The sequence below is a fragment of the Mesitornis unicolor genome, unplaced genomic scaffold (assembly GCF_000695765.1).
Source record: "Mesitornis unicolor isolate BGI_N332 unplaced genomic scaffold, ASM69576v1 scaffold17263, whole genome shotgun sequence".
Classification (NCBI taxonomy): domain Eukaryota; kingdom Metazoa; phylum Chordata; class Aves; order Mesitornithiformes; family Mesitornithidae; genus Mesitornis; species Mesitornis unicolor.
The window spans coordinates 26,350-48,286 of NW_010175532.1; the positions used below are offsets into that span (position 1 = coordinate 26,350).

Sequence of the window (21,937 nt, forward strand, 5' to 3'; positions counted from 1 at the left end):
GTCTATCAGTTATTTTGTCCATGTAAAATTATTTTCATCCTGTTCCATTGCAGTGTGACCACCACATAGTATTATCACAACCAGCAATTATTAATCACCTTATCTATTTCATCAGAAAGCCGTACGGCCATGCACAGTTTGAGTCAGGAAGGATGAGGTATTCTTACATAGCTTAAGCTAAGATCAGTTATTTTTAAAGTGTGGAGGAAAAAAGCAGCACCATGTCCTAAACTGAATTTTTCCTACAGATAAGGAAAAAAAAAACATGACTGCCAGTCCTTCAGCTTTTATCCTTATGGAAATCAGTAAGATTATCTGTATTCAAGCAATGCTGGCAGTAATGTCTGTGGTTAAAGTTGTCCAGTGTTGAGAACTGTGTGTATGGGTGTATGTTTAAGCTTATATAAAGTAGAACTGTAGAGCTTACAGGAAACTGAGCAAAACATGTCTTCTTCAAAAGTGCAGGTTCTTCCTGGTATGGAGCTTAAGCTCTGAAATTGAGATATGTGCTGATTTTTTGACCGCTGTAATATGGTGGTAACCCTACCTAGGTTTTTTTTTTAACTTGCTTCTAAAAGCTGTCCTTTCATGTGTGTGATTGGCACTGGGCTTGCTTTGTGTTTAGCTTCTCTAATCAAGGGAATTTAAGCTTCCATTCTCCCAGCATTAGTACAGCAGTCATGGGAAATCTTGAACAAGACAGATCTTGTTGCAGCAGTTGACACAACTAAAAGCAGTTGTGCTTTTATTTATTTATTTTTGATGTTGGATGCTGATTAAAAGTTTCCAAGCATCCTTTGGCCATGTTATAAAGCCAGCCAGCAAAGAGCAGGGCAGCTGCTGAGGAGGGGAGATGCTGGTGGATGTAGGACAAGATCACAGTGGGAAGCATCAGCGTTTGTAACTCAGAAAGCTGGGAAAGGTGTAAACAGATCCCCAATTTATCTGTAGAGTGGGCTCTCCAAACACTGTTTTATTGGTCAGTGGCTCCTGCTTTACTAACCTCTAACCTCTCCAGTACTCAGAGGTGCTGCCCACCAGCCAGCCTTGTCTTTGAACCCCCCTTGGCTCCTGCCACCTCAAAGGCTTGCAGTCAGATTCCTGTGTTTTGCTTGGGACCTCACCTCTCAGCAGGATGCCTGCAGTGGGGAAAGCCGATCTACCCTGAGAACATCGGCATATTTGAAGGCAATACCCCTGGGACTAGAAACCTATTGCTTTCAGTTTCAGGAACTGTCCATCATTTGTCAAGAAATGTGGCTAAAACATCCCCCCCAACCCCCAACTTGTGGTCATACAGTAGTTGAACGTTCCCTGCAATTACATACACATATTTGTTTTCTATTGTTTTCTGGACTGCTGTTGAATCAATGATAGCAGAAGTCTAGCTTGCTGTAGGTCTGGTTTCATGCGGTTAAAAGGGAATGTGCAACGGACAAACTAATCATAAAAAGGATGGTACAGATCCAAGTAACCACTTCTCAGGTTGGGTGTGCCTGCCCCTTCACAGTAGTAACAATCCAATAGAAGTGGAGTCACTAGGGAGACCCACAAACTCCGGGAAACCGGACGGAAAGAAAGTGGGCTTTTTTGTGTGTCTTTACATCATTATCAATGATGATTATGTAGATAAGACTATCTAGAAGCCAGATTACTCTTACAGCTTTGTTATTCCTGTGGTGTCAACAGATGTCATTTGCCTGTAAATAGGAAGACAGAATTGAGAGCCCTTTGGGAGCAAAGGGAATTCAGTAAATGATAGCCATTTTTACATTACATGTTTTTAAAGTGCCAAGTGCTTTATGAAACTTTGCTTTTTTTCTCATCTTCCTCCTTTCTTTGCTGGCTCTGTCTCCATGTTTTGTGATGGTATTTCCAGCCACAGCTGAGAACCGAGTGGTTCCTTGCTGCTCGTAGTGCTGGTATCTGTTTGTTGGCTCCGTGACTGAAATGTATTTTAGCAGTGGATAAGTAGGCTGCCAGGGCAGTAAGTCAGGTTTCCTGGCTGATGCAGTGTTCCCTTCTGCAACAGAGTTGTGAAGCTGCCATACTCATTAATCAAAGAAGCAAGTTTGAGGTGAAGAAATATATGGAGGGAGGGGAGAATGCCAATGCTAAGTGGTATTTTTATCCACTCAAGTATTGTGTTCTTGTTATTTTTAAAACTAAGTTAATAACACTAGGATGAGAAATAGTGGTGGTCTGTATTTTAAGGGTCAAGGTAATGCAGGATTCCAGCAGCATCTAAAATGTTACTTTTTCATGAGAGAGAATGAGAACTATTCTATTAAAACAGTTTCTTCTGTGTCATATATTTGAGCCAGATTTTAATGGGAACGAGGCTTTTGTTCATAGTAGAAGATGAAAACCTTAAAAAAAACACCCAACCTAACAAAACCGAAAAACTACCCCAAACCAAACAAAAAACCCCCAAAACCCCTACAAATTACCTGAAAGTATGGAAGCAAGACTCAGAATGTTAACTTTAACAGATAGGTTTGAAAGAACCATTCTCACTATATGCATAGTATGTGGTGTTGTACATATGGATTACTATAATTGATATAAGTGATTCTTTTCAAAGGGCCAAAGAGGAGAATATGAGGAAGAGTGCAGTGCAAGAAGCTCAAGATTAATATCTGAGCTTGCACTAACATTTTCCTTCACCCTTATCTCTTCTGAGTCAGCATTTGTCAAGCATTTTACAGCAATAAAACTGAGAACCCGTAGAAGTGAGTTACTCCCAAGTGACTGGTGTCTGAAGGGTAGGAATAGCATTTTGAACTCTGACCTCTGTCCCCTTATGAATCAGCAGCTTCAAAAAGGAAAAGAAAAAAGAAAAAGAAATATTTAGTTTTCACTCTCTGTTGTATTTGATGTAGGAAAATGGGCTTGTTTCATGGTTGAAATTACTACAGTGGAGAATATTGAGCCAGGTGATTAAATCCACCCGCTGCTTTACTTTTGCTGAGAGATTTTTTGAGAATGAATTACAATAAAAACCAGCACCACAAAATGTCTATCTAGAGTCTCTTAAAATGTAATGACACAAATGATCGCTTTGCTTGCTCATCTTTCAGAGGTGTCTTGTAATTAAACAATATTCCCCTATGTGCCACTCAGGTAAGTTGTATAAGTTAAATAGATTAATATTTTTAGGGCTTTACTTGGAAATCATGCATAGCCAGAAACAAGGGTTGAGAGATGGAATGAGAATTCAGGAACAATATTAAAAGGATGTTGGTGTGTTCCATTAGAAGCAAACCTTAGCTAAACTGGAAACAGCTGTATGTGTCCTGCACTGTTCTACTGCTCATTCCTTTTTTTCCCTTCTCGAGAAACTTCCGGTTTGAGCTCTGTGAAAACCCAGTATTGAATTATGGGTTAGTCTTTACCTGAAGAGATCAGACACCCCCAAAGTGCAATTCCTCACTACCCCCATTTTTTCACCTTAGAAGTGGCACACTGATGTTATGAGAACTCTTTTTACACTACTACTTTTCCTATGTAGGTCCTTGTTGACAAATAGACATAACACAGCCAGCTTAGGTCAAATTTGAAAGCTGCTTTTAATCTGAGCTTCTATAAAACAGGAATATAATTCATAAAACTTTTCAGTTTTAGGCAAGTTAGCATGATTTTACCAGCCTCACGTCTCTGTGAGATGAATGTTACACATACTGTTGGGAGACTGAAGCAGAAGTGAGAAATCAAATGAACGTCAAGCATTTAACTGTAAATAAGTAACAGAACATGGATTGAAAGTAAGATCACCAAACTTCCAGGCCAGTGCTGCTGCAGCACCTTGGCCACGCTCTTTTCTTCAGCACGGCTTCCTTAACCCAGCTGGTCATGGAGTAAAAACCAGGAAGACCAAGAGCCATCAAGAAGAGAAAGCATTTATGGAGAGTCACCCCAGCCAATGTGAAAATGGTTATATTTCAAGGCCTTGTAAATCTCTCCAAGGCATTTTGGAAACACTGAACTCCTGCAGTGGGGCAAAAATCTTACAACATTGTGGCGCCTGACCTAAAAGCTGAGAGAAGTGGTGGTTTATAGGCAGTTAACTTTTACTACTCTTTTGCGAATCTTGTTTTTACCCCTTTTGCTAACTTTACCAACTCCCGCCAAATCACGGGCTGTGAAAAGACAGGAGACTAGAAAGTTCCTTTCATGAACTGTTTTCCTCTTGATCTAAATGTTACAGAAAGTATGCTTTTCCTTGCCTCATGCCCAGTGTTTTTCTTTTCACAAACTAATCAAAAGATTTACATTGATCTGTCTTGCACTCTACACCGGAGCACCATTAGTGGCATTAACACCAGAACTTATAAACATTATGTGAATGGACTTTGTAACCTGATGCTATGCTGGCTTGTAAAGAGCTTATAAAGAGATGCTAGGCCCTCCAGTGTGTTTATTTCTAAGGAAAATAACACCTCACCTAAATAAATGTTACTTTCTATGAGTATGCTGCGCTATTGCTGTGTGCTGCTGCCTGTTGTCTCCTATGAAAATAACTGCAAATGCTTCTGTCCCAAGCTCTTGCATCTTACCCTGATGTGCTGAATATTGTTGGTTTAGTTTCTTTGTAGTCCACCTGAACAAAATCCTGGAAGTGAAAACAAACAAAACTGAACTTTTGGTTTCAATGCTTGCTTACTTGGTTGAAGAAATGCAAAATGCCCCATACCACCTGCAGTTTTGAGGAAGAAAACTACACAAAGTTTCTCAACTTTTTCTTTTGTCTTACAGTTAGTTATTGCCTAGTGTTCTTCAAAGTGTGTGTCGGTATTTCTAGAGATATATATATAATATATATATGTTTTATATATAAAATACTACCTGTACATTATATCAAGCAATTTTAGCCTTTACAGAAAATGGTGGATTTTAATGGCTGATGTAATGATGCAGCAGTTGAAACTGGGGTGTGGAGGAAGGAAGAGAAACAGCTTAGGGCTACCTCCTGGCATGCCCATGGTTGTGACCTTGGTCTGCAGAGCTCACCACCTGGAGAGGGGGGAGATTTTGGTCTCTGGTTCCTTCAGACTTTGGCTTTCATGGTGAGGCTGTCTTGGCTTTGCAAAATTTTCTGCAGAAACTGAATTCATGTGAATTAATTTCATGGGGAATCTATTGTATTATTAGAGACTCCAGTCACTTCTGAACCCATTGAGCAACTCAATGATATAATGTATTTCTCATTCTCAGTCAAGTCATTCAGTACTGTACATCTGACTCTTCTACATGTTTGTAAAACTGCTACAGAAAGTAATGCTTTTCTGTCTTTCATCTTGGCTCTATCTTAGATTTTCTATTTATCTAGAAATTTAGAAGGGGAAGAAAAGCTGTGTTTCTTAAATACCTGTTTGCAATTCTTGGTAAGCCATACACCCAGAACAAGATCCCATAGGTTAACGTATGTTCATCTGTGTCATTTTGGCAGTTGTACAGTGTACACCTTTGATCTCTATTTACAATTTAGATTGACTGTAACCTAAGCAATATTTAGTGTATACAAAGTCAGCATTCTCTACAAGTCTGTGGTCCACATAGTGTGTTTCCTTAGAAAATTCTGAAACCTCATCAAGCAGACTACTAGAGTACTAGAAGTTAATTTCAGTTCAAGTTGAAAGGAATGGTAGCTTGACCATACCATAGCTGTGGGCTGTGTATAATCAATCCTATGTTGAAGACCTGTAGTTACGGATTATTTATTTCAAGATCTTGAAAGGTTTTCAGGTAGCTTTAATTAGTATGTTAAAATTGCAATACCTTATAAACATTACCCTGTGTATTAAAGCTACTCTTAAGTATATAACCATTAGTCTTCTGAATTCATGGATATGGGAAAGAGAAATGGACATCTCAGAAAAACTATGTAAGAATACTAAGGAAGTTGTAAGAAAGTTGGCACAGGAGTCAGGAGCAGATATCTCTTTTTTTTTCCGTTGGTGGTTGTTGTTTCTCTCTCCTGTATCCCAAATGCATTCATGGAATTTTTATCCCTCCTAGGTATTTGTTACATTCCAACATAAACTTTTCAACCACACCAAGTAGAGCAGAAAATACATTTCAAATGGAATCAACGTCCATCGTCCCAATAGAAAACTTTCCCAAGATGTTTAGCAACTTAGCATGCTGAGCAGCAGACACTAGCAAGCCATGTTAATCAGTTCTGCTTTATAAAAGCAAACAAGGTGGGGAGGAAGTAATGAGACCCTGAAACATCTGTTTGGAGACTTTGAATCCCCTTAGAAGGTTTTGAGTTCTGCCTTAAAGAAACATAACTCCAAAAAATTACAGTCAACTGTGGGAACATTTTCTAGCTCTTTACAAAAAATTAATTACATAAATATTAGTCTATACAAAGTAAATTCCCTCTGCCCTCTTCTCCAGTTTTGCTTCTGGTATGGAGGTGTAATCTTGCCTGACATTAGGCACATTCTTTCAGCAAAGAGAAGCTAGATCAGGTCCATCCTAGAAAAATAGCTTTGTTATGAAGCTACAGTATTAATAAACAGTCTTAGAGTTAGAACAGTATAGGAATGCTGTCATTTAATAACAATGAAATGCACAGTCCTGTGTGTATTTCATACAAATAATAACTACTTAATTGCTTTATAAAGTTATATGTTAAAAGGCTGCATAAATATTTTCTCCTTCCTACTTAGTGCTGCTTATAGCAGTGGTTCTAAACTGTTATCTGATGTGAAAATGAAATTTGAAATATGTGTTCTTACTCTTGATTTTTTCAGGGTACTTTAATAGAAAGGTTTCCTGTTCTGGCCAATTTTAATTCTTAATCTACTTCTGATTTTCTTTTTAAATCAGTCGCTGCAGAGTTCTGGAGAATACATTTTTCGTAAGAGATGGGGCATAGGGAAAGGAATACTTATGTCTTTGCTTAGCATGTGGTGTTTGCTTTATTTAGTGTCTTTCTGGCGTTTTAGGAAGGCAAACATTATTTATTCTTACCTGTTTATATAATTCTGCTTTTACAGTTGGACGTAATATTTATTTTGTTCTACGTTCTTGGTAATTGGCCTGTTATCCAGCTGTTCAGTCCTACCAGGGACAGAAATAAGGAGAAGGAAGTGATTCTGTTCTAGAGTGCAATTGCTTTGCACTCTCTGGATAACAAGCTCCAGAGAAGTGTAATTTTTGGACATAGTCATCAGTCTCCTTAATAAAATTTTGAAATACTCGGCTGTCAGTGTTTTCTCACAATAAAGGTAGTACTCCAGAGACCATTTTTCTCTTTCCTAGTTTGCCTTTTTAATTGTAACATGCATTTTTTCATCTTAAATATTTAACAGAACTATTCTGAAGAACCTGTTTTAAAAACTACCCACAAAGTAGAGCGTTAGGGCCAGTGTTTTGCAATGGGTCTTTAGTTCTGAATCCCACAGCTTAACACTGCCAGTAAAGTGCAGGGTAGCATCTGCATGAATATGTGCAAGTTTGCTTGTGAATTTGGATTTTCCCTACTTGTAATCTTTCCTGTACACTTTTATTTAGCCTAGGAATGCTCCAGCATGAAGTGTATGTGTAGGAATCACTCTTTTTCATCTATTAAAAAGTAATGACCTTAAGAGTGAGACACACTGGCAATTGGTAACAACAGCTAAGTGAGAGTTATTTTTGATCCTTCTTAATGTCTGTACTTCCAGAAGCTTGGCATTCCTTCAGTAACTTAATATTCAAAATAATATAATTTAATATTCTCATAGCATGTGCTTAAAACCAGCCTATCTCTGGAGACTTTTTGCTGTTAAAGGAATCCATAGCACTTGCCCAAATTTGTATGTTGTCTTCAGTTGTGTTCTGGCTCTGAAAGCTTCTTAAACTTCCAGTTATTGAAAAAATGTCTTTTGTTTTAATTTTCCTATGCAAATACATACTCTTTATAGTTGATACTGAACCATAGGGAGACTGCAAATAAAATTACCTTCTGGACACTTCAAGGTGCTGGAGCCTCCTGAATTAAAATTAGGTTGAAAAGAATTGACATCTCTTGAGCCAAAACACTTGAACTACATTTATTGGCAAAGCATGTTTCTTTCTGGGTTGAATGGGGTCCTACGGGATCATTTGATGGTTCTAGGCATTTAAAAAGTATGTTTATATCTCTAATGGCGAATCAGATTAGTCAACAATTTCATTTCCAAAACCTTGCATTTTTGCAGCATTTCTGTCTTATTTAGAAACTGAGACAAGATTAAAACTTGCTGTTTGAGACCTTAGCTTGAAAACAACTCAGCTGTGAAATTCAGGGCATCTGCCCGTGTTGTGAATTTGCCTAGGTTAATGATTGTGACAAATTGGCATATGCATGTACTTTTATGTAAAGATCTTAATATTTACTTGTATAAATAATATTTGGTTTTTAGAGTACTTGAGAAGGTATTCATTTGGTGGGGTTCGTGAGTACTGACATTCTCTAGCTGATCAACTGTCTCTGATATTGATGTTAAAGGGACCTTTTAGACTTTATGCTTTTTTCTGCTCTTTAGCTGCACTGTGGATTCCTCTGCCTTGGAAAAGCTGAGTATAACAGCAATTTCTCCTGTTTTTTGGTTGAACTGCTTTTGACATTTTTCAAGAGGAAAACCTATGATAAAAGTGTGAGAGCAACTGATTCCTTCAAGTATTCTCATTCTGTTTAATCACTTGCAAAGTAATGCTGCTGGTTTTTTTTATTGGCTGTAAATCCTGGTTTTTGAAGGAGTGGAGTTGAATTTGAAGCCTTCAGGCTCTATGGAAATATCCTAGCTACAATAAACATGCCTTCTAATTTAATTTCCACCTGACTTGTAGACTGCATGGAACAGATTGTGCATGGTGAGCCAAAATTGATTATTAAGCACTGGATCTGTGCAGTGTGAAAGTGAGCTTTATTCTCATTACAGGCAAGGTGGTTCTGGGAAGCATATTTTCGGTCTATGAAAGCAATTGCTCTTGCTACTCTTCAGATTATCAATGATAGAATTTACCCATATGCTGCCATTTCTTATGAAGAATGGAATGATCCCCCAGCTGTGGTAAGTGAATTTGTTGGATTCACTCATAAAACGAATTGTGCGTTTGTTTTTTTCCCTCATATAAAAGGTATGTGCTATGAAACTGGGTAATAATTCTGTGTATGTGTGTTTGTGTGTGTGTGTGTTGTGTTGGTAACTTGCACAGATGAAGCTAATATATTTTATGACAACTGGCAAAGTAACTAGAAGTTCATTTTATGTCCTGGCAGTGAAATGCGAACTTTTAACTTTTGCTGTTGCAAACACTAAATTGCTAGCTTGTTTATATGTTTATTTATTTTTCATGCATGCATATACACACACTTTTTATTTCTGTTGAATTTAATGTTGTTCAGTGCTCTTAAAAATTAATAATTGGAAAGTGGAAATAGTTGGTGGAAATACTGAAGATCTTAAACAATCTGCAAGGCTCTTTCATGTAATTCTAATGGAGTAGCTAATTATTCCTGTGCCTACATTTTTCCATGTTATTTCTATGCAATTTCTCTCACACAGAAACTGGTGATCAAAGTTTTGCTGTGGTATTTTTTTTCTTAAGGAAAAAAAAACTTTCACCAGTTGAACCCAGCACTGTTAGAAGAAAGACTGAAGGATTAATTAACCTTCTGCACCAAGCAGCTGTTTCTGATTTTTTCACTATATAAAAGCCTGTGGATGATTTTCACTCATAATCAGTTAATTTTCTCTGTGTCAAAATGTAAAAAATAGTTTTGTTTTACTAATAAAACCAAACTTGTTAACTGTCAGGGTTTCTCTGAAAGCTGGGTAGGAATGCTCAGGAGGAGAGTGTGGTTTATTTAAACTCTTCAGGCCAGTGGAGTGTAACAGCTGCTGACAAAAAGCCAGAAACTCCTTGCTGGGTTTCAGCAGACGATTTTCCATTGCCTAGCTAAAGGCATGAGTAATCTACTGTTGTCATTGCCTATAGAGCAAATGTGGCACTTGTCAATATTTAAGGAAGAAATTAAGCTGCACAAAAGTAAGTATCTACTGTGCAAGAAGGGGATCAGAACATCCTAACACCTTCAGATTTTGCTAGCAAAACAAGCACCTTGAAACACCTGGTAAAATGAAGGAAATGGCTTTAGGATTACTCAGTCTTTTAAAGGAGACACAAAAACATCTTCCACTGGGTTGTCTACAATACTGGAAACCCATCCATTTCTGGGGAAGCTAATCTTCCTCTGAGCAGTGGGCAGGCTCCTTTTTTTTTTCTTTTTGATATACATACTTGGGAAAAATATTTGTATTAGTCATTTAGCCTAAAGGTCCTTCAGCAGGTTTACGACCACAGACACAGCAACACACGGAACAGAGCTCCGAAGCTGTGGAGGAACACATAACAGCAATGCCGTGCTAGAGCAGGACAGGGAGTAGGCAGGAATATTGTATCAGCGTGCAATTGCAAAGAAAAGGTAAAGGCTGACTGCAATTAGGCAGCCTGGAGTTTTTCCAGGACGTTGGAGTGAACACCTCGTATCGTGCCTCTCTCATGCCATGAATGATCAGTTCCTTGGTGATTTTATATCTCAATTGAATGAATTTGTTTATCCTGGTCTATGAAAATTGCTTAAAATGTGCATGAATTCATTTCTTGCTTCAGTCCGAAACAGATATATCATTAAATGTTTCTTTGTAGGCTGTGTAAGCTCTGTATTAGCCAGCAACACAGATTGCTTGTGACCCTTTCTCAGAGAGTCAGATCAGGAATTGCTCCAGAGCAGTTAAATCTGTGGAACAGCAGTACACAATCCTGTGATACCTTTAACCCGGATTTTGGTAGCTACTCAAAGCACGTATGAAAATGTCCTTCTGTAAGGTGCTGCTTTTTCTTTTTATTTTTTCTTTTTTAAACCCAGATAATACTGTTTGGGTTTGACCCTTGTTCTTTCATTCAAAGCAAATAACTGGAGCCTTCTCCAATTTATCTTTGAGATTTTTTTATTTCTGTGAATGTATTTTATTTCTTTGAGATCAGAGTATACTACAGCTGTGGTCTGTAGGGTAGCATATTTTTCAAGACTCGTCTGATCTCTCACTTCAGACAATTTAGAAGGTGATGATATATATAGAATATCTGCTAGTAAATTTAATAAGCAAATAAATTTAATAATAGTTATATTAATGGGTTGGGGTTTTTAAAATAATTGTGCTAGTTGGAATTCCATAGTTGCTGTCTGCTCGGTAGGGGAATCTGCTTAAGCCTGAGTGTGTTTCTTACCTAAGCTCTGTGTAATGTCCTTTCATAGCAGTTACAATTTCTAGTAAGCCCGAATGAAACATTGTAGTTGGAAAGCAAGTACGTGTGTACATTTGAGTGGCAGAAGATGGCAACTGTATCCTCTAACTCTGATAAGACAAAATAACTAAAGATGTCTTGTCTGTGTTACTCCTTTACATGAAAATAGCCATAACCTTCTCTAAATAATCTTCAAGATCATTACTAACTGAAGCATTTAAAGTAGTTATATCCTGGCTCTGGGACCAGCCTCAGATGGGTAACTTTTAAATGAAGCACCTGTGAGTTAACACCACAGTGAAATGTGCAAGAGTCATAAATTCTGGGTGTCAGAAATTCTTGTGTTAATGGGCAGAGCTGTACTTCCATAACTTCACTCTGAATAGTGAAGCTTTGAAAATGAAAGCATGGATTTACTTGTGGAATATTTACACAGAAAAGGCCAGCTTTAGTGGGTTTATGAGCTCACTTGCTAGGACTAGTACAGCTTTCTAACAGAAAGAAGGGCTTGCTGTCAGTACAAGATCATGATGCAGAGGAGAATCCTCAGCTAGAGAGAACACTTGACTGTGGTTGCTTACCCACCTGTCTCCTTGATTTGAGGTTTCTTTTTCCTTGTGTGCTTAGAGAAGTTGATTTTGCTTAGTGTCACTGGGATCTGAGAAGTAACAGGAAACACTGAGCTCGGTAAAATGGCCTGGTTGTTAATTGTTGTGCTGCTTGTTACAACTGCTTCACGTGTAAAATCTGTAAAAACGTTATTTGTACTTTGACGGTGAGGGTAGCTCATAACTCTCCTAGGTGCACATTTTGCTCTGCATTTTGTTGAGCTATTGCAGCCTCATGAGTTTGCTTCCAGTTTTAAGATTCGTCATGTAATTTCAGTCTATTTCCTATGGTTTCCTGTAGTACTGCCTTTTATTATTTTGACCATGGTACAGTTGAATCTATTTTAAGTTAGCAAACATTTAACAGGTTACAGCCTGTAAGTATTCTATATAAAAGAGATTTTAGGAGCCTCAAATATTTGATTAAGTAAGTTTTTAGTACCACCACCTATGAAGAGAAAGCTGCATCTTTTCCAAAAGGCTGCCTCAAGTTTGATGTTGCTTGTGAGGTGGGACCAGTAGAGACTTACAGCTATTTTCTGCAGATTTTATCTTTGCTTTATTTTGAACTCTGATACTTCAAATTAGGATTAGGACATATCTGTAAACATAATAATGATTATTCTCTTTTCAGCAAAATTACACTGATGTTTATATCTGAGAGGATGACTGTTACCTTGGACAGTCAGCATGAAAGTGATATTCACACATTTAAAATCAGTGAGGTGTACTCATGGCTGGAGCTGCCTATAGATAAGCTTTATTCCTCAAGTAAACGCCTTGTGTTGAGTCTGTAGTGCCTCAAACATTTTAAAACACTGTTAGCAGGTTCTGTTGCCAAAAGAAGCAGTCCTGCACTCTTCTACAGTTTGACAATGGTTTCACTCTCTATATGCTACCTTCATTTTGAATTTCCCAATTCACTTGTGGTGAATTAACTGAAATAATTCTCCTCATGTAAAACTTATGCAGCAAAAGAAAAAAAGAATAAGAGGGGGAATAGGGTGGAAGGCAAGGGAGGGCCCGGGTGGCTGGAAGGCTGCTTTTTTTGGCATTAGTTTGGCTTATATTGGCTAAAAGTATTAGTGAGACTGTTGCCCAAGCATCTTCACCACAGTGTGGATACAGCAGCAGTGCAGGAGGGAGTGTAAGGTACACAGAAGATAAACGTGTATGCAGTTAATTCCATATTTAGTACATTACATTAAGAAAGTGGGCTGAGAGTTTGACGTGTTGGTATGGGTTGACTGAAGACTGTTGGCCTTTTCTAGGGAAAAAAAATACAGAATCACAGAATCACAGAACCACAGAACGTTAGGGATTGGAAGGGACCTCAAAAGATCATCCAGTCCAATCCCCCTGCCGGAGCAGGAACACCCAGATGAGGTTGCACAGGAAGGTGTCCAGGCGGGTTTTGAATGTCTGCAGAGAAGGAGACTCCACAACCTCTCTGGGCAGCCTGGTCCAGTGCTCTGTCACCCTCACTGAGAAGAAGTTTCTTCTCAAATTTAAGTAGAACCTCCTCCCATTACCCTTGTGCCCATTACCTCTTGTCCTATCATTGTTTGTCACCGAGAAGAGCCTGGCTCCATCCTCGTGACACTCACCCTTTAAATATTTATAAACATGAATGAGGTCTCCCCTCAGTCTCCTCTTCTGCAAACTAAAGAGACCCAGCTCCCTCAGCCGCTCCTCATAAGGGAGATGCTCCACTCCCTTGATCATCTTTGTAGCCCTACACTGGACTCTCTCCAGCAGTTCCCTGTCCTTCTTGAACTGAGGGGCCCAGAACTGGACACAATATTCCAGATGCGGTCTCACCAGGGCAGAGTAGAGGGGGAGGAGAACCTCTCTCGACCTACTAACCACCCCACATACATTGTAAAGTGGATTATTTTCCTACTCATCCACTATCCTGTTGAGAAAGTAGAAGAGCAGTGGCATGTAACATGCTAATATGTTGTGGAATAATACTTTCAATAAAAATGCACTGCAAGATATTTTCTCATTTTAATGAATAGAGGTGAGTGATGGGTTTGGGGCCTGAAATTAATTCCTGGACCACTTGAGTCCCTCACGTCTTTTGTTGCAAGCATGCGAGTTTAATGCCTTTTGTATTTCTTGGTCCAGCCATTATTCATTATCGGGGCAGTCAGTTACATTCAAGTAAGCCAGCAAATGACCACGTCTACTGATGGTTACTGCTTTGAGCTGGATGAGAACGAATGACCTGGGGTTGAGATGTGATCTGGTATCTTCAATTAGGTACTTTGTTGTGCTCTAGTAAAGGTGAATTACTTTCTCACTTGTGCTTCTTTGTCAATTACTTAGATTTTATTCTTTCTTTGCCTCGTACCTTGCTAACATATATGGGTTTCTGAAAGATGAGTAAAGCATGGTGTCATGGTTTAGTCACAACAGAGTTTTTCCAGATTTCTTTAGCTGCTTTTGTTCTTTCAAGCCTGTTTATAATGTAGACCTATAAAACATAAGAGGAGTATTTTTGTCAGGGGCTGCTTTTGAGCTTTGACCTTGGAGAATTCAGGCCATAGTTTAATAATCACTTGAGAATATCACTATGCTGAACAATAAACATACCAGATTTCATTTCTCCCAGTGAGGCAGAGAAAACAGCACCATCATTTGGTTTAAACTAAAATAGCCAAATTACCTTAGCGCAAAAAGTGCCATTCATTTAACAAAGCCTAAATATATTCATTTACAGAGTACTTCGTGGGCTTCTGCCAGTTACCAAGAGTTGATGCTTGTTAAATGATTAAACTATTTCTAAGTTCTTTGAGTAGTATTTTACAGCCCTCAGTCTCAGATAAGGACACTGTTGTATCTGTACTTCCACCTTAGCACCATTACTTATTTTCAAAGCATTAAGCAAATATTAACATATGCTTTATTTATTTACCTGTAAATAGGAACAAGCTGGCATTTTTCTGGGCAATGCACGTCTGGTATTTTTTCCACTGAACAATATTTGTTCCTGTTCCTGCTGTATTTCCAGCTACTTTATGTGATGGTTTGAATCAGCTGGGTGAAATTTTGCTTTTTTTACCATGTTGAAAGATAGATATTCTTTCTTATCAATAAACTGAAACTTATTTAGTATATGTTTTCCCAGTGTTCATGTTACGGACGAGGTGAGTGTACCACATGTATTCAGCTATAACTGTTGATATTTGTGTATATGAAACATGATGTAACAGTTGGTTATTTAACTTACCTGCCCAGAGACTGGGATTCCTCTTACACGCTGGTAGGTAACCTCGCAGTTATCCTGTGTTGTGTGGGTGGTACCTAGTGTGTAGGTTTACTTCCATTATGAATTACGTCCTTTGAGGCATGAGCAACACTTTTTTAAATTTAGGTGACAGAATCAGGAACTGAATTTCATGTCTGTCATTTGAATTACCTTATTTTTCTTAAGACTACACCTTACCATTTGATACTGTTAGGTTTTATTTTATCCAAGAGTTTTTTGCTTTGTCTTTCACTTCGAAGTAGACTCCTAAACATACAAGTGAGAGGCATGTTTTTAACCTTAGCAAAGCTGGTTTTTGGATGCCCTCAAAGAAACTACATTTCTGCTGTCCAAAGGCGAGGGTCCCATCATTGTTGTTCTTACCTTGTTTGTTGCACTGCCTGGTGTCTCCTGTGGCTTCATAACTCTGTAGCTTTACTTTATGTAATGGGAGTCATTAACTTTAAAAAAAAAAGTTACTTTGTTGCTTTGGATGCCACAAGTTGTCTTTTCAGTACTGTCTTTTCTGGCTGTGGGAGAATGAAAGGTATGCTAACCTCCATTTTCCCTGTTCAGATTTTGTCCCACCGTGGGTTTTCTGGGTCAGGAGCTGCTGTGTTGGCTTACACCAGCAAAAAGAGGAAAAAAAACAACATAGTAAAACATTAATCCTTTTCCTGGTTCTCTTTCCAATTGTTTGAATATTCTTATTAAGATTATAATGTTATAATATTCTTATTATTCTTATTCATTCAAAAGAATGACAATAAAATTAATGGAGAGATTCCAAGAAGCGTAAGTATTATGGCAACTTTAAATACTAACTCAGCTCTTGATAATTCTCCTCTTCTCACTGCAAATCTATTCCTTTGACACAGTATTGAAACGGAGTTGAGAAGATGAGCCTGAAGCTGAGCTGTTATATCAAAGAATGTGTTCAGCCAATAGATTTGGTCAGAAGGGCTCAGACAGCTGGTTAGATTTAAACAGCTAAACAAAAAAAAAGATGCCGAATAACTTAGTGTTACAGTTACATTGTGTAATTTGGCAATCAAAATGTGTGATTCATGGCAGTGTCAGGTTTCATCACTCGAGCAGGAATAGGTAGAAACTTCTGTGTGTCTTGTGTCTAAAATGTTTTAGAGGAGGGTTTGTAATCTTCATCAAGACGTGAAATGGTGGCCACTGCAACTTGGCCTGTGATTCTGCAGAGTGTGAGCTCTGTGGCTGGCTCTGGAGAAGCAGAGAGGGTTAATTCCTTTGGTTTTGCCCTATGACCACTTGAGGATGGGAAGCATGATGAAATACTTTCTCAAAGTATTCAATAAAAACTTATCATGAATAATTGGAGCAAAATAGAATAAATCAAGGCTGGTTTTGGTCTGGTAATTCATAATTGAAGCCACATTGAGGTTAGATTGATATTCAGAACAACCCAGCTGAAAAAGCCTTACCCATGGAGGCAGAGAACGTATATCCTTGCTTTGCTTAGATGGATAGACCTGCCCAGCTACTGTTTAACTTCAGCACACTGTTGTTCTTATATCTGTGCTTTTAAAAGCCAGTGAGGAGTTGTTCAAACTGTGCTTTCACTGATATGTTGGTTACAACTAGCACTGAGCCTAGTTGTTGAAAGTAAAGTACACAGGGAGGAAAATGCACTGTCTTGAACATGGGAGCAGTGAAATTGTATTCTTCTAAAATGCTGTTACTGAATTTTCCCATTAAATGATAACTGGGCAGTTCTTGACTCTTTTCTGTAGTATGGGACATCCTACACAGCCTTGTTCTCCTGGAGACCATTCTGTGGTGCAGTTTATAATGTGTCTGCTGTGTCTTTCTTCAAGTCTCTTTCAACGGCATTCAGTGTACACCCAGATAGGAAGTTTTGTCTGGTATTTTGCCAACAACTTTGAGGCTCTGTAAGATTTATAATGATTGGACTGAGAATCAGTCCAATTGTGTTCTTTGACGTCCTGAAGCCCTCATCTATTTCACTTCTGTATCCTGCTGTGTGATCTATTTAAAACTTCTCTGCTAACTTGAACCTGAAGACTCCACATCAAATCCAACTTTAAGCATCCCACGTAACGAGAATTCAACTACTTTGATGCTTTGTCCTTAATGTATTCACTTTTCCTAAACTAGAATCAAGTTCTTTTTAATAACCAAGAGGGAGAGCAATATTTGATGTATCTATGGTAAAGGAAGATGCCCTGTTTCTAAGGCAGTATTACACATGCACACTTGTGGAAAGCATGCACAGGACAGCTGCAGCAGTCTGAATACTTCCCTGTATACAAACCCGTTCCTGAATTCTCCTCTCTTCCCAGCTTCAGGCTGTCCCTAATTTCTCACTGTCATTCAGGTCCTACTACGATGGCTTTTCACGTGACCTGCAAAGAGCTGTGAGATGACTGAGACTGCAAGACTTAAATGACATCAGATTACTCTTAGGAAACTGGCATTTGAACTTGATCCTTTTTGCCCATAAACATGATTCACAGCAAACAACCTATTAATCTTCGATTAATTACCCTGCGTTCTCTAATGATATTAGCTGGGAGGGCAAGAGTGAAGAGTTGTCTTATCCACAGCTGAGTGTCAGCACTTTGTCAAAGAAAGGTGATGGATGATCAATCTGCTGTCGTTGTTTGCTCTTCTCTCCCAGAATGAAAGTTCCTGTGAATGTCTATCAAGAATGTTAATAAAGATGGGACTGGAGCAAATGTTCCTTCCTCACTTGGTTTCATGAGCAGTGACTGGGAGAACCCATCCCTCTGTCATTATCCATTTCATGCTTTGCTGCCATAATGAAGATTTAATTAGGTTGCTGTTGAATTAATTGCCTGTATGGTTTGCTTTTCCCAAGCAGAAATCTGGAAGACTTTAGCAAATTATGGAGGCTTGAATTTGCCCGATTTCCTGCAGAAAGTGGGGTCAATAGGTCTCAGACTGTAGACACACTCTTCAGGCAGGCAGCAGGGGGTTGGCTCTTAATGGCACTTTAGAGATGCTTAATTGCCTTTTTGAAATGTTGTTCCCAAATGAGAGGCTTGGTTCTCCCATCCATTAGTGAGTGTCTACAGGCTTTTCTCTCCCTCCATCATGCTTTAGTAGATACATGAGCAAAACCACCTTGAAAGTTGCCTTATTTTTCCTAAGTTATAACCAGCAGGGAAGAATTTTATTGCCTTTCTGAAGGTAGTGTACCTAAAACTTAAGTTTTTCAGAGAAAGTATGATAATTTTTTTAGGCACACATACATGTGCTCGCATACATACATCTATATTTTTTTCCTGTAAGTACCCAAAACAGTCTTCGATGATAGAAAAGGATTCATCCTTTTCCAAGGATATTATAGCAAGTAATTTGTTAGAAATTATCTGGCTGTGGCCAGAGATAAAAAGTTGCTAGATAAATGGGAGCCATTAATTTAGGTGGTAATACTCACCCGTAGGTAGTAAATACAGCGTTATCCATAGTTTACCAGTTATTTCTTCTTGTAGGGCAGAAATGTAAGATTTCTTGGCACTCTACTGAGTATATTAAACCTCTGCTTCAAGTATTAATGAAAAGAGGTTTCTGAAAGTTGTTTTAAGAAGCTGCTTGACATTACAAGGGTCATTTGGGTAATAGCAGTCTTGGGGTGGGGGTTGCGTGGAAGTGCGTCTGTAAAACTTTAATGAGATGGATTATGCTCTGGTAACATTTAGATTGTGATTTGCTGTAGGAATTATTGAAGCTGGAGCAAAATCAGAGGGCTGTCCCCATATGCCACCAATTGTCTTGTAAAATTAGCAAAAGTATGTATAAAAGCTTTAATTTTAGGAAATGTAATAACCTGAAAGCAGATTTGTCTCTGCACGTATCAGTTGCTAAAGTAATGGATATATGTTTTCTGAGTTACTGAATGTAGTCCTCACAGGTAGCCACGTCCCTTTCATGAACTGAAGTTCCATATTATGCTATTACTTATTTCTGCATTACCCTGTTGCTCCTGTTGGGTAAAAACGAGTACTTCATGCTTTCCTTTAGGATCCTCACCAAAGTTTATGTTGAATGCTACTCGTACCAGACTTGATAAAGTGTGTGTAGCTGAAGACTAGCTCGTCTTTCCAGCTATTTCAGGAAGTTCCTAAAGGGTATTACTCCTGCTGACAGAGCCTTGCCTGGAACGTATCCCTAGACCATCCTGAATAAAACAGTGTGTCAATGCCATGCTTAACTTAAAGTTTCTCTCTTTTACCTCACATATTTATGTCCCCTTCTGTGTTGATGTGTTCATATTTTTTATCCTTTGCCAAAATGGTCAAAATGTTACGATCTCCTCCAGTAAAGAGGCCTTCTGTTCTCCTTGCCCTTGAAGTTATTCTAGTTAGAGGTGTCTAGCTGCTAAAGATGAGGAAGGTGATTGTTGGATGTATGAGCAACCCAGAGACTAAATAAGGACACAAAAAATGGCAACATTTATTTCGTGCAAGTATGAGCTGATAACTTTGAGTCTGTAAAACTTGCTTTCCTCCTGATACAGGCAGGCTTATGGTATGAGATTAGCTGGAGATTCTCACAGTATTTCTGTAAATTGCTGGCAGTTATGAGTGTTCATAGTTTTTACAGGCCAAGATTCAAGCCTTCTCTGCAAAACAGCATTACTCAGTTTCTGCTTTCCCAACTCCCCTTTTCACCTCATCCCAAAAGGTCTTGTCTTTCCCTTTGCTCCTCTGTCCGACCCCTGCTTGGAACATTAGCTGGAATGGAAAAGTTGAGACTGAAATACTGATACTTTCATTCCCATTGAATGGTCCCTTCGCTGCTTCCTCCCCCACACTGTCGGCTCCAAAGGAGGTTGGCACATTCAGTGAGAATTGAGTTGACTGTCTTGTCTTTTGCCAGCTGAGCTGCCTTCCTTATGCTGGCAGTGTATTGAAGTAAGACCTTGAAAGTCCTGAAAAGGATGCCCTAGTTAAAATTCATGAGGAGTAAATGACTCTCAAATTCATCAGTTGTTTTTTTTTAATGCAATAGATATTTTTTTTCACTGTTGAACACACACAGTTGTGGGGAAGTTAGTACATTATTCCTCTTAGTGCCTGCTTTTGCCTTGTTTGCTTCAGTACACATTTCATACCAGGTTTATGTTTTTGCTGCTTGGGTTTTGTTGTTAACTCTATTTTGCTTCTGAAATTGTAGTGCTGATTAAGTTTCTCTTTGTTTATTGAGTCCTGGATATAAATATAAATGTCTTGAATTAGTGATTAGTAAATGAAGATTCAGTCATGCTGATTGAAATGATGATTCAGTCATGGGTTCAAAATTCAAGTTGTTTTCCTTCTCCACAAATGTGTCTGCCTCTTCCACTTTGTTTTTTACCTAAAACTCCTCTTGTTTGCAATGTTACAGTTAGCCAAAAAGGAAAATTGAATTAAGAAAGAGGTTTAAGAAAATGTTTTGAGAAATTGCTGAAGTCCACTTTTGGCAGAATGGGAGAGTCAACCTGCCTGATCTGAGCAAATTCCACATCTGACAGGTGCTGGCTATGTGAATTACTCCCTACTGTGATAATTCACTTTAATTGAATTGTTTTCCTGTTTTCTTGTTTTCCTTCACAGAAATGGAGCAGTGTGAGCAACCCACTTTTCCTTCCATTGATCCCACCTCAGTCTCAGGGTTTCACAGCCATAGTTTTGACTTACGACCGAGTGGAGAGCCTTTTCCGAGTCATTACGGAGGTGTCCAAAGTGCCAAGTCTGTCCAAATTGTTAGTTGTCTGGAACAACCAGAATAAGAATCCACCAGAAGGTAAGATCCATGGTAGGTGTGGTGGAGAAGTGTGAAACCACGTGTAGCATTCTTACTTGCACCTGTTACAGAATGACCTCTCTTCTGCTTCATTAATATCTCTTTGAAAACTCTTTCATGGTTACTTTCAAAATTATACGTTTGGAGAATTTTTTGGTGGCAATGTTTTTGATAGTGAAATGAGAAAAGGCAATTAGAATAAAAGAAAAAAGCTGCTAACTTCTGAATGAAAGCTAATAAATGCAACAGTTACAGAAACATTTCTGTCCTTAACTTTATTTTGAGGAGTGCTAAGGGAAGTCCCATCTTTGATTTGTCAATGCTTGGGTTTATTTCTCTGTAGACACTCTCTCATTGCAGTGAATACTACTACTGCTAGACAGTTCTGGGGCAAATGTGGTTCTAAACAGAAAAATAGTTTGAATGCTTGAAGCTATACAGTCAGTGAATATTTTGACTGATGAAATGAAAATTTGGGAAATTCTGAGTGTCTAAAAAGAAGTTTCCACACAACCAGAATATCTTGTGAAAATGCTCGGTCAAGCCCAGTATAACAACATATGTGTCTGTCGTGGTTTAGGCCCAGTGCACAACTGAGGGCTTCTCACCACTTAAAAAGGTCACAGGCAAAACACAGACTCATCATAAGGAAGAAAAACAAAACAATTTTAGTTTGTTACCAACATCAGAGTAGAACAATGGGAGATACAACCAGATCTTAAAGTCAAAACACCTCCTCCCTTCTTCCCAGGCTCAGCTTTTGTTCCCAGTTTCTTCACCTCCCCCTCCCACCTTTTGCCTTGAGTGGGGAGTGGGGGTTGCAGTTGGTTTTCACGCCATGTGCTCCTCTGAAGTAGCCCAGTCTCTTCTCTCTCTCTGTGCTTCCATGTGGCCCCCTTTCCATAGGGGAAAAAAAGTCCTGAAAAGTCCAATCTGGGTCTGCCCATGGTCACAGTTCCCTCACACACGAACTGCTCCAGCACACACT

At 38.7% G+C, this 21,937-nt stretch overlaps 1 protein-coding gene across 1 annotated transcript in view; it reads left to right on the forward strand.

Annotated features, from left to right (window-relative positions):
- EXT2 (exostosin glycosyltransferase 2) overlaps positions 1-21,937 on the forward strand; it is a 74,401-nt gene that overhangs the window by 24,369 nt on the left and 28,095 nt on the right. The window contains exons 7-8 of the mRNA XM_010181424.1: positions 8,916-9,047; positions 20,760-20,949. Of these exons, the coding sequence (XP_010179726.1) occupies positions 8,916-9,047; positions 20,760-20,949 (322 nt within the window). The remainder of the gene's footprint in view (positions 1-8,915; positions 9,048-20,759; positions 20,950-21,937) is intronic.